At 38.8% G+C, this 13,208-nt stretch overlaps 1 protein-coding gene across 6 annotated transcripts in view; it reads right to left on the reverse strand.

The window, feature by feature from the left end:
• Positions 1-13,208, reverse strand: part of robo1 (roundabout, axon guidance receptor, homolog 1) — a 285,568-nt gene that overhangs the window by 152,506 nt on the left and 119,854 nt on the right. For 2 of the 6 annotated variants that reach the window (XM_084127210.1, XM_084127209.1), the window contains exon 1: positions 11,511-11,763. The exons of the other annotated variants lie outside the window; for them this stretch is intronic. In XM_084127210.1, the coding sequence (XP_083983336.1) occupies positions 11,511-11,568 (58 nt within the window). In that variant the 5' untranslated portion in view covers positions 11,569-11,763. Of the gene's footprint in view, positions 1-11,510; positions 11,764-13,208 lie in introns of those variants that run through there. 6 annotated transcript variants of the gene reach the window in all.

Consider the following 13,208-nt stretch of genomic DNA (forward strand, 5'->3'; position numbering starts at 1 on the left):
ACACACAAGAATAAATTAAGAACGTGAAACATTTATTTCCCAACAGAGGATGTTCTTGTCGTTTAAATAGACTTCTCGAACCCATGCCAGAGACGCAGGCCAAATTCCTCTCAACTGAGCAGGATAGAGCAAGTGCATCTCAAACTTTTATCTCCCAATCCAACTAACTTGAAGTTGGCAACTTTTTAACCTAACACATTTTAAATATGAAAAAAATAAAAGAGGAGAACATTCAGGATACAAATTTCTACTAGTGATGGATGATATATTGAATATTAAGAATATATTTGCTGTAATGCTGTGGACAATTATGGCAACATTGTGGATATTGGAATATTTAACAACATATGCTATTTGATTTAAACATAAGAAGAAAAAATGGTTTAGAGTTGAAAAGTTCATCAGTTCAAACTGTCTGTTTCCATAATTCTATCCAAAACTCCAAGATTTGTTTACCTCAGTGATTCAATGAAATGATTCGAATAAGTGAAAACCATTTGAACTGATTTGAATCATTTAATTGATGCATTGCTTCAATGAATTCAATGACTCCTACACATAGATGATTCCATTAAATCATTTAAATAGGTTCAAACAGTCCACTTCAATGAACTGATTTCAAAATTCAATTATTCATTCCTCAGTGAACCCATTTAATGATTCAAATCAGTTCAAACTGTCCACTTTAATGAATCATTTGAAAAGTTGATATGTCTGCATCAATGATTCAGTTCACTGATTCAAACTGTTCACTTCAGTGAATTGATTCAATACCCAATGACTCATTAGCTGTGTTCGACTTAAAGCGGCGCTGCACAGACCGATCGGTGTATGATATGAAAGTACCGCGAGAACGATCAGAGAACGATGCTTTCGAATCGCTCTCAAACAGGATGTGCAGCGCTGCTTCAAATCGAACACACCTATTCACATCAATGATTCAATTAAATTATTGAATCAGTTCAAACAATCCACATCAATGAATTGATTTAAAACTTAAAGTTTTTTATTTTTTATTTGTTTCATTGAAATAACAGTTGGAAAATAAATAAATAAATCACCATTTCAACTCATTTCTGAGCAAATACATACCAAATACCGTCAAAACACTAAAAATATAGATTTAGCTATCAACCGGGCTATTCCTCCCATATTTGTGTATGTGTACCAAACAGCAAATCTGACCTAGAGGCCTTTCCTTTTTTGCCTACTGTACTGCACCATGTATTCAAGTACAAATAGAGTGAATTCAATTCAACAGAAGATCAGTTTTTTCAAGGTCAAGCTTCCTCCCTGAGTTTTTTCTGTTCCAATCTCACCTCTCAGAGGGAAGACAACTTGACCCGAGCCCTCACTTGGCACCATCAACCCATATATGAATATGGCACTCGGGGCTCGAAGCCAAGACAGAAAAAAACAACGTCTGTAAGGTTGCCAGAAACATAAGCATAGCAGGCAAAGAGGCTGGGGAGAAAAAAAAAGTCAAATGCCTTTTAAATATCATTAAGGAGATGGCAGATGAGATTGCAGTGTAATGGAAGTTGGATAACATATCAGCATTTATCTGATGGCTTACAGCCTTTAATGGTTTTCGGGACACGGACATGGGATGCCGGAGGAGTGCCTCAGGGTTCGCTACTGGGACGCACAAGTGTGATTACAGGTTGGCGTGTGAATAGGTTAATATTTCAACCCTGTAAAAGAGACTTTGCTCAAACGATTGCTCAAACCTGATGTTTAACAGCTGATAGGACTGGGGAATTCCACCTAATCTGATGAGCGCATCACTCTGTGGCTGACTCTTCACATCTTTATGACTGCATGTTGTGTGCTATAACTTTACGACCGCAATTCTTTGTGGATTATTCAGTGAGATCGAAACGGATCAGTGGATTCCTTTTGAAGTCCAGAAGTCCAGCGCTTTGAAGACTGACACTCTACCCCGGTAAGATCAGAACCGTGCGGCCACGCCTGAGACGGCAAGACACCATCTGTTCCCTCTCCAGTTGCTCGAGAACACATAAAAGAAGCAGGAACCCATTTACAACACGCAACTTCCTGTCTGACCGTAATTGCTCTGGAGCTCCTGTGAATGTCATTCACCCCCCGAGGATGCCACTTCAACACGGCTGACATTTCTTCTCTCAATTAAAATCCCTCTTTTATGCCACATATAAAGATTTGTGCACGGCAGACTAAATGCCGCCAATCATCGCTGAGAGTGAGACAAGTTTTCTATCCAGCATGCATTAAAAACCTCACATTAGCAGTTCGTACCATGCACGCCAAGCAAACATGTTTCACGTCAAGATCACTGGAACGAGACACAGCTAAAACGACGTTAAATGCAGCGGGATGCGAGCCTAATAGATGGTTTATTTTTATAAATAAATTGCAGGGTGCCAGAAAGCTCAAAAAGTGTCTGAGTTGACTCATTTTTTGTGGTCGAGGAACGTGGCAACCATGCAAAGTTAACATTCGGGGTATTTCCACCAAGGACGAGTAGCATGAGAAAGTGATTATTGAGACAATAATTATTATCATCAAGACTAAAAGTAGGAGAAGAAAATAAAAATCAAGTCTGAAAATTAGCTGTGATGCCGCAAGCTTTCAAAGTGATATACAGCCAGAGGAAGGCAGAGCTGAAATAATCCTTAGCATAGCAGCAGAAGTGCCCACACCAGGGACCTTCGCCAGAAAGCTTGTCTTACATCAGCAAAGCACAGGCCAACCTGAAATCTGAGCGTGCGGAACGGTTTCTCTAGCGAGGGCTCTAATGCCAAGCCAAAACCCTTTGTTTCAGTTAGCAACAACAATAGGTGTAAGAGCAGTACACTGATTATGACAGGATCTGTTTGGCTAGCGGCCAGACAGCGCTAGCATTATACTATTAGGGGTTTTATTGTTGTGCAGACCTCAAATATCTCAGAACAGTGTGAACAAAGCCTCAGGAACACAGAATTAGTTCTGCTTGGTTTCTGATAACACTGCAAATGCTGTTCGTAAGCCAAAATTGGGTTCAGATTTTTTTTGGGGGGGGGTAATTATTAATTAATCTGGATTCATTATTTTAATCCACTCATAAACATTGACATCTTTTATGCAATTCTTTTTATGAAACCTTTTGTCTACATGTTGCCCTTTATGTTGCTCACTTCATGCATATGCAAAATCTTTAAGCACATTAAATACAAATTCGTTCACTACATGAATTTCACAGCAACTTACAAAAAAAAAAAAAAAAACGGGATTTTTGTGTGGCTTTGGTACATCTTACATGTAAACTCAATGTTAACCATGACATGGTTTTACATGAAAAGTTCAGATGATCTGAAAGCAAATTTTGAGGGCTCAAATGTGATTACCATGATCTCATGAATTTCATGTGTTTTTTATGTTAACACAAAGTAAAATCTGTGTGGTTTCAGAACATTTGACAAGTAAAACCAAATGTTTCCGAGGTGTTGATATGATTTACATGCAAAGTTCAAGCAATCTGAAACTAATTTTAAATGACTGAATGTGATTAACATCATCACATGTATAAAATCTTCAAAGCATTAAACCCACATTGAGTTCAACACATGAAATTCACATTAACTAACAAAATCACATGAGATTTTGTGTGGTTTCATAATGTTTGACATGTAAACCCAATGTTTTGCATGTGATAGCATTGTTTCACAAGCAAATGTCAAGATTCAAATGATCTGAAAACAATTCAAAATGTGACTAATGTAATTCATGTTTTTTTTCCATAATGGTCTAAATTTTGATGAGCATAATACAGCCAACTTTATACGTGTCGTCGTCATGCATATGTAAAATCTTTACACAAATAAAAATGCATTTTAAGCTCAACGCATAAAATTCATGTTATGTTTAACGTGCAAACACCAAGCCTCAAATGATCTGAAAAGAACTTTTGAGACATCAGATTGAATATGATCACATGCAAGTATTGTTCCTCACACACTGTTGAACCAATTAGCAAATTAGCAAATTCCTTCACTTCTTCTCCATAGTTATACTCTAGAGATGACAGCACATCATATAGCGGCTCCTTAGCTACAATTTCAAGGTCAGGCCTTGGATAATTATGCCTCTTGGAGGACTTGTCTGTCTGGGGAGCTCGCTATTCTGCTTTCCGCCCTGTCTGCTCTGGGATTAGCCCTGGGGCAAGGAGTGCTTTAAGATGCTGATCAAGCCTCTCACTCAAATTGGCCAGAAAGCTTTTTCATCAGCAGGTAAAGCATCCCAGCATGAGGTGTGAAATCAAAGAACACAAAGTCTCTGAGTTTAGAAAGAAGTCTGTGCCTAAGACACCCTTTAAAATAATCGATATGATTAATATCAACGCCTGCCAAACTGTATCAAACTGATCTGGAACGCTTGCAAATGAGCCAAATTTTGTATTCCGCAGACTCGGTTTCCTGTAGAAGCCCAATTAGACCGGGCAGAGTTACAAATAGGAGGGGGAGGGCTGCTAAGACCCCGTAATTGAGGAAAATCACTTACCCACAATGCAACCGGGCTGAGGGGGATCAAAGGTAGCCTGTGTATGTGTGAAGGTGAACAAACCGGGATGGGGGGAGGGTCCATGTTTTTAAATCTACTAATTAGCGGACCCTCTATTTCCTTGCTAATTTAATTCCCTTCTCTTAAGTCTTTTGATTGCGCTCTCTTCACCAGACCGACGCCTCCAAAAGGGAGCGTTAGCATTTCAAAAGTGTATCCAAGCTTTTCCAAATAGAATGGTCACTAGGAAGCTGATCCTGTCAGGCAAGAGAATAAGGTGAAAAGGGAGGGGGTTTGGGGAAGGAATGGCTTTCAATGACATCTTTCAGATTTAAAAAACACTGGGTTTGGGGCTGTAAAATGACCCTATAGAAGACTACAGCTCATCCAAACCAACAAAGGCTGACTTGGGATAACTCGAGCCCAAAGCGAGTACTGCTGAGCACTGCAAAACATGCCAAACTCCGGATGTGTCTCCTCGTACAAGATAAATCCATACATCACAATCTCTCCAAGTAATGCATGCTCGTGCATTTACTTTTCGTCACAGAAACCCTGTCTAAAATCTCGGCTTTCATGCTGCACTCTTAAAAATAACACTCATTTTCACATGGAAGAACCATTTTGGGTTCCTCAAAGAACCTTACATTGAACAGTTTTTAAAAGGAACCATCCCATTTTAATAATCTGAATGAACCTTTTTCCACTTTAATGAACCTTTTGTGTAATGTAAAGGTTCTGTAGATTTTAAAAGTTCTTCATGGAACCATAGATTCCAAAAAAGAACCTTTATTTTAAAGAATATAGGCGGGATGTGAGATGTAACAGTGGCAAAAAAGCAGCTCTTTGCTGTTCATGTTTTTGGACAGAGCTCAGTCTGCTTTTTTACTCCCTGGGGAAGCTATTGTGGACCCCGAGTCCTGCATGGAACGCCCCTCCCCTTCCTCTGGGCCTAACAATTACCCCGTTGAGACGACACAATGCATGAACCCCGTGTCAGCCCCCACTGGGCTTTTCTGCGTGTCGGCTTGCTTTATCTGTCAAAGGCAATGCACTGACCGACAAAAAGGCAAGTCTTAAAAACAGTCAATATGAGGGGGGTGTATGGAGAACATTCAAAACAGCGACAGCATTAGATGTTGTGCAATAGTCCTCTGAATTTCATTTTCATTACAAATAAACTAGCGTTGAATCAAGATGAGACAGATTTTTCGGTCTAATCATAACCGTATGTTGCAGCTCCACTCGTTTTCATTTAGGATAGATAGCGATCTAAGCCGAGAACCATCCCAAACACTTAGTTTCCCCATAATCTTGGTCTTAAAATCCTCCCAGAACCATCGAGGCATCAAGAACGGCCCCTTTCCAACCTTTAAACTTCATTCCAGCGTCTCTGACAATCTCTCAGCTCATTCCCAGACAGTCCGACGCAGGCATCTGCATTAAACTCCAGCGATCGCCACATCGCTCTTTACCCCTCATCACCACACTGGCCCTGTGACAGCTCGAGGGGTACGCTTGCATTCCTCGAGGGTTTAAAATACCACAAGAGTGCAGGAAGATATAAACAAGAGAAGCGGTCGCAGAAAGGACGTCCCAAGGGCTTCGAATAAAGCCCGTATGGGGCATCACGTCCCTCTGAAGCGCATATCCGTGGGCGCGCTGCTTCACTAAGTATCGATGTCGAATTCATCTGCTAATTAATCCAATTAAACACACTCACATGCTCATTAAACATTTAGTGAGACTGTATAAATGAGAACCAAATCAGTCTGTTCAGTTTTACTACAAATAGCACAGACAAAGAACTAAATTATGACAAGGCATGGACCCATACAGTACGCAATTTTGTCATCCCACCCCCATAAGAGTCTGTATAGATTTGTAAACCCACCAGTCTTGCCCTAATCTGAAGCACCATGTCGTTTAATTCCGCCTAATTAGGCTTAGGCAGACGTTAATTGGGATTTAGGTGAATGCGGCGTACACAGCTCAGTGGGCGCTGTCATTTTTCACAGGTGTGTGAGGATCAGGGTTACTAATCCCTTGGCCTGTTCTCAAAGACTAGGCTACTTCCTGGTGGGAAATCTCTGGCATTTTTTGTCAAAATTGGCTTTTTTCGCCAATATCGCTATTAGTGATGCTATAGCTGCTGATGATATTCTTATTAGCGTTATTATTGCAAGTGCAACCGTGCACGGATTTCATCATCTTGACATCATTTCGTTAGGCCACATGCGAGTCGTCAAGGCCAGCGCGCAGGTCCTGAGGGTTGGAGACAGATACATCGCTCACCTGCGAGAACAGAGGCCATTAATTGGGCTCTGGTGCCTGCTGTGCCCCGTCAGACACTGACAATTTATTATTTGCACTTAGGAGACCATCCATCCCATATTCCACTGTGCCGCACCGCAGGGGTTAATATGATGGATAGTGTTCCCGAGACATTCCTTCGTGCTTTCTTTTTTGTTTCTCTCTCTCTCTCTCTCTCACGTATATAGACACACCCACTCCAGCATCTATAACTTTGACACATGTGCTTCCTTTTAGTCTGCATCATACAAACTTGAGTTTAGTCACTGCTACCTGGCTCAACCCGTTTGATTGACAGTAAAATGTAAATTAATATGATGAATGGTATATGCATGTAAGATTTTACAAAAAATGCTTTACTGAACATGCCTCTCAGAATGTATTCAATAACTGACCATATTCATATATTAAGAGTTGACTATTCACTATTTTGCATTAAAACTTTTATGATCATAAAAACTGAAAGACTGCATGGAATATTTGTACATATAAAGTTACACCAAAAGATCATTTAAAGTGATCTTGAAGAGAGAGAAAAAAAAGTGTATTTAAAAAATGTGAGGGGGGAAAGAACTAAAATATAAATTTTAAAACATTTCACTTTATTTTTATTGACATCAAGATTTTAGCTTACTCAAATATTCCATGCAGCCTGAATTAGTATCATAAATACTTGCAATATAATTAGTGAATTCTGGTAAAATAAACAAATAATAATATTAAAAATAATATTATAGTATTCTCTCTTTTTTTGTAAAAAAAAAAAAACTTTTAAATGCTAGTGATATTATAAATGCACAGAATGAATGTTAGATGACGGTAAAAAAAGGTAATCTGAGTAAGAGGTAAAATGAGGTAAAAGGTAAAATGAGTTTGCTCAATTAAATGCAAAATTAAAAAAAAAATAATAATAAAAGTAAATATATTACTATATTGGTATTTCATATATTTTAGTCTGTGTATATATATATATATATATATATATATATATATATATATATTCCCTTTTCGTGAAAACATATCTGATATTGGCGATACCAATACATCATGCATCGGTTCACAACCTTAAAAATCTCTATTCGCCGCATTACCACTGTTTTATCAATTACGGATTGCATCTTTGGGTTAAGCTCTGACGATTTGCAGAGGTCATGAAAGAGCTGGTTGAATTCTTGACAGATGACATTCGAGCCTCTAATAGGGACAGTTTGACGTACAGTAATAAAACGGGCTCCTGCGGTGAGACATGAATCAGGGCCACATGACGGATGTGCTCTGTCTTAACTATCATTTCCAAGCCTCACAACAGCCATGAGCTAATCAGCAAGTCTTCACAGGCCTCACTGTACAACAGACAGGGATTAGAACAACATCATTCATTGTCACAAGCAGAAAACACTGCTCAGTAGCCAGGAATCAACACCAGCTCCTCATATGTCAACGCTGTTGGGCAAAAAACTTCCGGCTCCTTGCTGAATCCACAGTTGGGATTGTCGCCACGTCCTTCAACAGCACTTGAAATGCTCCAGCTGACTGTAAATCACGGTGGTTTAGACTCTAATCACGAACAGCGTTGCAGGTAATGTCACTGCTGAGTACGCCAAAACACAAGCCGTCCTTGACACGGATGTCTTCAGATCTAATGATAGCACATACCTTTACAATGCCTGGCATAATTACAGAGCTCTGTACCTGAACACAACCAGGAAGAGGTTGAACTTCATCTCTGGGAGAAGATGAGCCCTACCGTGAAGTTCGAACCACGACCCTTGACCTCTCTCCCTACGGGTGCTTGTTAAAGCGCTACACTGTTTCCTCGCTGCATAGATGCCTCTCAGCAGTGGTGCATCGCGCAGCTAATTCTCAGAGCAGCTCCATCGGAATTCAATACAAGCAAGGCACATGGGAAAGAGATCCATGCTTTGATCCGATTTAATTTCCTTTGTGAAATACAACTTCATCCAACAGTCCTCCTCTCTGTTTCAGCTCGCTGAGAGACATGGTTTGAGCTGTTTATGCATGATTACATTAATCAAGCAATCACTTCATCTGTAATCACGAGTAGACGTGAAAAAGTCTGTAATTTGTTGCCTTATGTTTTATTTATCCAGTCGCAGTTGTAAATCCATCTAGTTACTCTCATTCTCTCTCTCTTTTCTAGCTCTGTATTACTGACATATGCAGAATTGCACAACAGCCATTTTAAAACTGAAGTGCGTCATTCACGCACCAAACACAAATAAATAAAAATAATTGTTTTCAAATACTTTTTGTATGCCATTGGTCAGGCAAACAGATAGTGCCACCCTAAACTCCCACAATACGCTCTATGCACGAACGCCGCTGACGTATTTCCGGTAGAATCTCAGCCAGCGTCTTTATTTCCACAAAGCTCGTTCTATAGCGAAGTTTACTAGAGGCAAAACTTTCATAAAATTAACTTTCTCAGAAACGGAAACAACGATTTTAGAAACCGATTCGCTAGTCGGATTTCACATGATATGAGAGAATACTCATCCTCAAAGTTGTCGATGTAGCTCGAAATATATCATTTAAAGCCCTTCTCTTTCTTACTCTTAGGTGTGACAGCTAGAGTGTAATTTACCGTTATCTCCACCGAATGCAAAAACGGCTTCCGACGTAGCACCGGATGTAACTGGGCGGGCTGAGACAAAACGCGGAAGTGATCGTGCATAGAGCCTATTAAAGTTCCAATCTCCTCCCGAAAAAAAGTCCTTTAGTGCCTTTAGTGAAAACTTCGCTCAGAAAATCTGTCAATAACAGCTGTCAATCATGATGCCCCACCCGTTTTTTTAACATCAAATAATAACTAACTAAAACCAAACTTATTTAAAACACGAACACTTGAACTTACATCAGAGTGATAAAAACGACCTAAAATGACCAAAACCAAGTGTAATTTGATGTTTTGTAATTGAGAGGGTGGGGTTTTAACCTATACTGGGTCCAACCCCCTGGGGGCGATCGAAACGTTTTGGCTTCACTTCTCAGGACTTAAAAAAACAAAGTTTAATAGTATCTAAATGTTTTCATCTGTTGAGGATATCAGCTTATAAATGGTTTACTTTTAGTTGTCTCTGCAAATAGCCTAAGCTGTAGGGAGGAGAAAGTACTTTAGAAGTATTTTTTGTAAAGAAAAATGACACTTGAGTTTAAGGCTATAATGTTCTTCCAGGTTTTAACTTGAACAATTACTTCAGGCTCAACTGTAATCACAAAGCAAACTGAGGCAATAAAATAAAGCAATCAACAGTTTAAGTCATAACAGCCTCCTAAACCAGACTGTCTGTATGAATCATGTGTTAGAGGAGCATTACAAATAGACCCAATTCACATTCAGTTTCCTTAATGTAGCAACACCGGGTCTATGCAGACATCACTGAAATCCCAAAGGGAAAGGAATCCTGGTAAATCTGTGACAGTGTTACTAGGTTTGCAGATAAAAAGGCAGAGAGTTTGTTTTAGCAGAGCTTTAGTTGGTTATTCGCAAAGAAAGAGGATCAGGGGCAACGTCAACTGGGATTATGCAGGTCTATTACATTCGGCTTAAGGTTTCTGTCAAAATCTCTGCTCAGAGCAGTTCCATCCGGGCCTGCCATGGGGCTGGAAACTGAAGGAGGGACAGTGATCTCAGAATGGGACGGTCTAGGCACAGATATGGGACGGTTTAAGCAAAGCTATCGGAAACAAACCTCTGTGCATGCAGAAAAATAATGACTTGTATGATTAATCATTAATGAAGTCAAAGGGTGACTATGAGAATGGTGAATGTCATAATAATGATGATGATGATGATAATAAAAAAGAGGAAGTATGAATAATAAAAAAAATATGTAAACTTCAAGCACCACAGTGAACTTTGCCCAAATGCTTGGTCAAAGTAACAAATGATTTTCTTATTCACAAGAACAAGACAAACAGGTTTAACACAACCACAAAACACATTAAGTAAGCAAGGCATCCATTATATCCTTCTTAACACCTTAAAGCTTTAACAGGGTTCCACACTTTCTAAACAAAGAATTTCCATGACTTTTCCAGTCAAAACTAACTTAAGGAGCACTGTTTCTAACTAATGACTGAGGTAAAAATGACATGCTTTAATTTGATTCAGCATGTCAAATAATCACTGGACCTACACTGACAGGGTAGAGCCATGAAAAAAGACAAAACTGTTTTCATTGTTCACCTTTCCTGTTCAAAAACTGTACATATTAATCAGTATTAAGAATGGGCTAGCCATGGCAAATCAAAGACAAAGTTATAGGCTACCTAGACTACTGCTCTCATGCAGTTCTGAAGTCTGTGGAATCATTGTGATCTTAAAGCCAAAGTAAACCTTTTGAATCTGATGAAAGCAAGGTAAGATAATGCTCTTAAGTGAGTACCACTCTTACATTAGCAGATGATGATAAATGGGGGGATACAGACAGTATAGATTGTAAAAATAACTTTGCCAAGTCGGTAAAGAGCATTTCGAAATGACTGTCATGATAGATACAAAACAGAATCACACAAACATGTAGGAAAATATCAACGCAACTTGATATTATCGTTCAATACAGTATCTACAGACTCGCAAATGTCAAGCGTTCACCTCATTTCACGCGAGTTTTTAGGAAAGTGCTTGTACAGCATTATTCACAAAATGTACATACCTGTGCAAACGTGTAAAACTGCGATAAAAAGCACGAATCCGATAATTCTCCCCGTCATCGTTCAAATATTCGCGATTTAGAGAGCTGTTTGTTTAATCCGCAAAATAAAAAAGAAACAAGAAAGACAAGAGATCAGATTTTTGTGCGTTTTTGATCCTTCATAATATCCAAATGGTGTAGGCTATATTTCGCTTTTCCACAATACTTGAGAGTTCCTAGAATTTCGTGAAATTATATTTAAAGTCCCCGTTAATTTGATTTTAATCCAGTTTATTTGTGTTCACACACGCACCCCATGCGTCCAAAAGGAATAAAAAAAAAAATTAAAAAAAAACTAAATTAATTGCAAAACAAAAAAAAAAAAAAAGTTTAAAGAAACCGTGCAGGGTTTTGAAATTAACCCCTCCAAAAATAATATTCTGCAAGCGCAGAGTTGGTCACTTCGTATCCGCTGATCGCATCCTAAAAGATCCCATAGAAAGCCAATGAAGGAAAACGAACTCCAACTTTCCCCCAAAGTTTTAAAGGTGATAAGGTCCACAGCCTAAAAGAGTGACCAGTGTCACATCGTTCAGAAACGGCGTGAATAAGTCATCTCGAACTCAGAAACTTCAGTTTCCATAGGAAGAGCAGAAGCTGATGCTGCTGGAGAATTCGCTGACTGAAGTCCATTGGATGTAATCACTTCCACTTTTCCATTGCTTTGTAAATTCAAAAGTAACTCCAATATCTGCCCTCTATTGTTTCCCCCCTCTTCTTTCAGTTTTTCTCTCAGTGTTTTTAATATTTGGATCTATGCACTGAGGTCCCCCGTCACTTCGGGCTGAGGGGATTCATTTGAAACGGTACTTCATTCAAACGGCGTGAATAGTAAATGGCATGGTACGTCCCAGGCTCCCCCTCCGAGCACTGAGCAATGGACTGTTCCTTATGAGAATTAACCTCAGTGTTGCCATGTGCGCTTATAAGCGACTTTTGGCTTGTTTTATTTTTTCTGAAAATCTTTTCATATAATAATGGAGAGGAATTTTACAAAACGGGTGCAATTTGCAACTCTCAAATCTGTAAAATTACAACAATTACAAATATTATAATAATAATAATTGATACTTATAAGAAATAGTTCTTGTATTTGTCTGAGAAAAAAAATCTCAAAAATCACAGTGCAATTTAGCATGTAAAATAAATGATAGTTTAGATCATAGTTTAAAAACATATTGTCAAACTGAAAGACACACATTTCGTAGAAATACCCATTGCTTTTTTTCCGTTTATAATATTTCCATATATACGTGGTTTTAATTATTTTTCTAGGATTTAGTTATTGATAAGGCTGATTTTGTTTAGCTACACTAATACTAGATGAATTAAATCAAGTAATTATACCTGTGCAGTTTATTTTTATAGCGAGATCTGGCAACACATATAACCTCTTCAGCGCGGCTTCGCCTGTGAGAGAAACGGTTCCCTCAAGGCAATATTCTGTTTGATCAAACTTTAATGAATTTACATTTTAAAAGACATCCCCCGTACTGGTGAAACAGAATAATTTGCTCTTAATTATTTTAAAAGGCGACGCTTTGTGTGGATTTACGGAGCGGTTTATTTGCATATCTTGAAAAGGTGTCCTAGCTGGATTTAAATTAGTTTGTGTGCGTGTTTGTCTGCCTTTATCTACAAAATTGCATTCGTTGGACT

The sequence above is a fragment of the Abramis brama genome (genome assembly GCF_963993115.1).
Source record: "Abramis brama genome assembly, chromosome: 10".
Classification (NCBI taxonomy): domain Eukaryota; kingdom Metazoa; phylum Chordata; class Actinopteri; order Cypriniformes; family Leuciscidae; genus Abramis; species Abramis brama.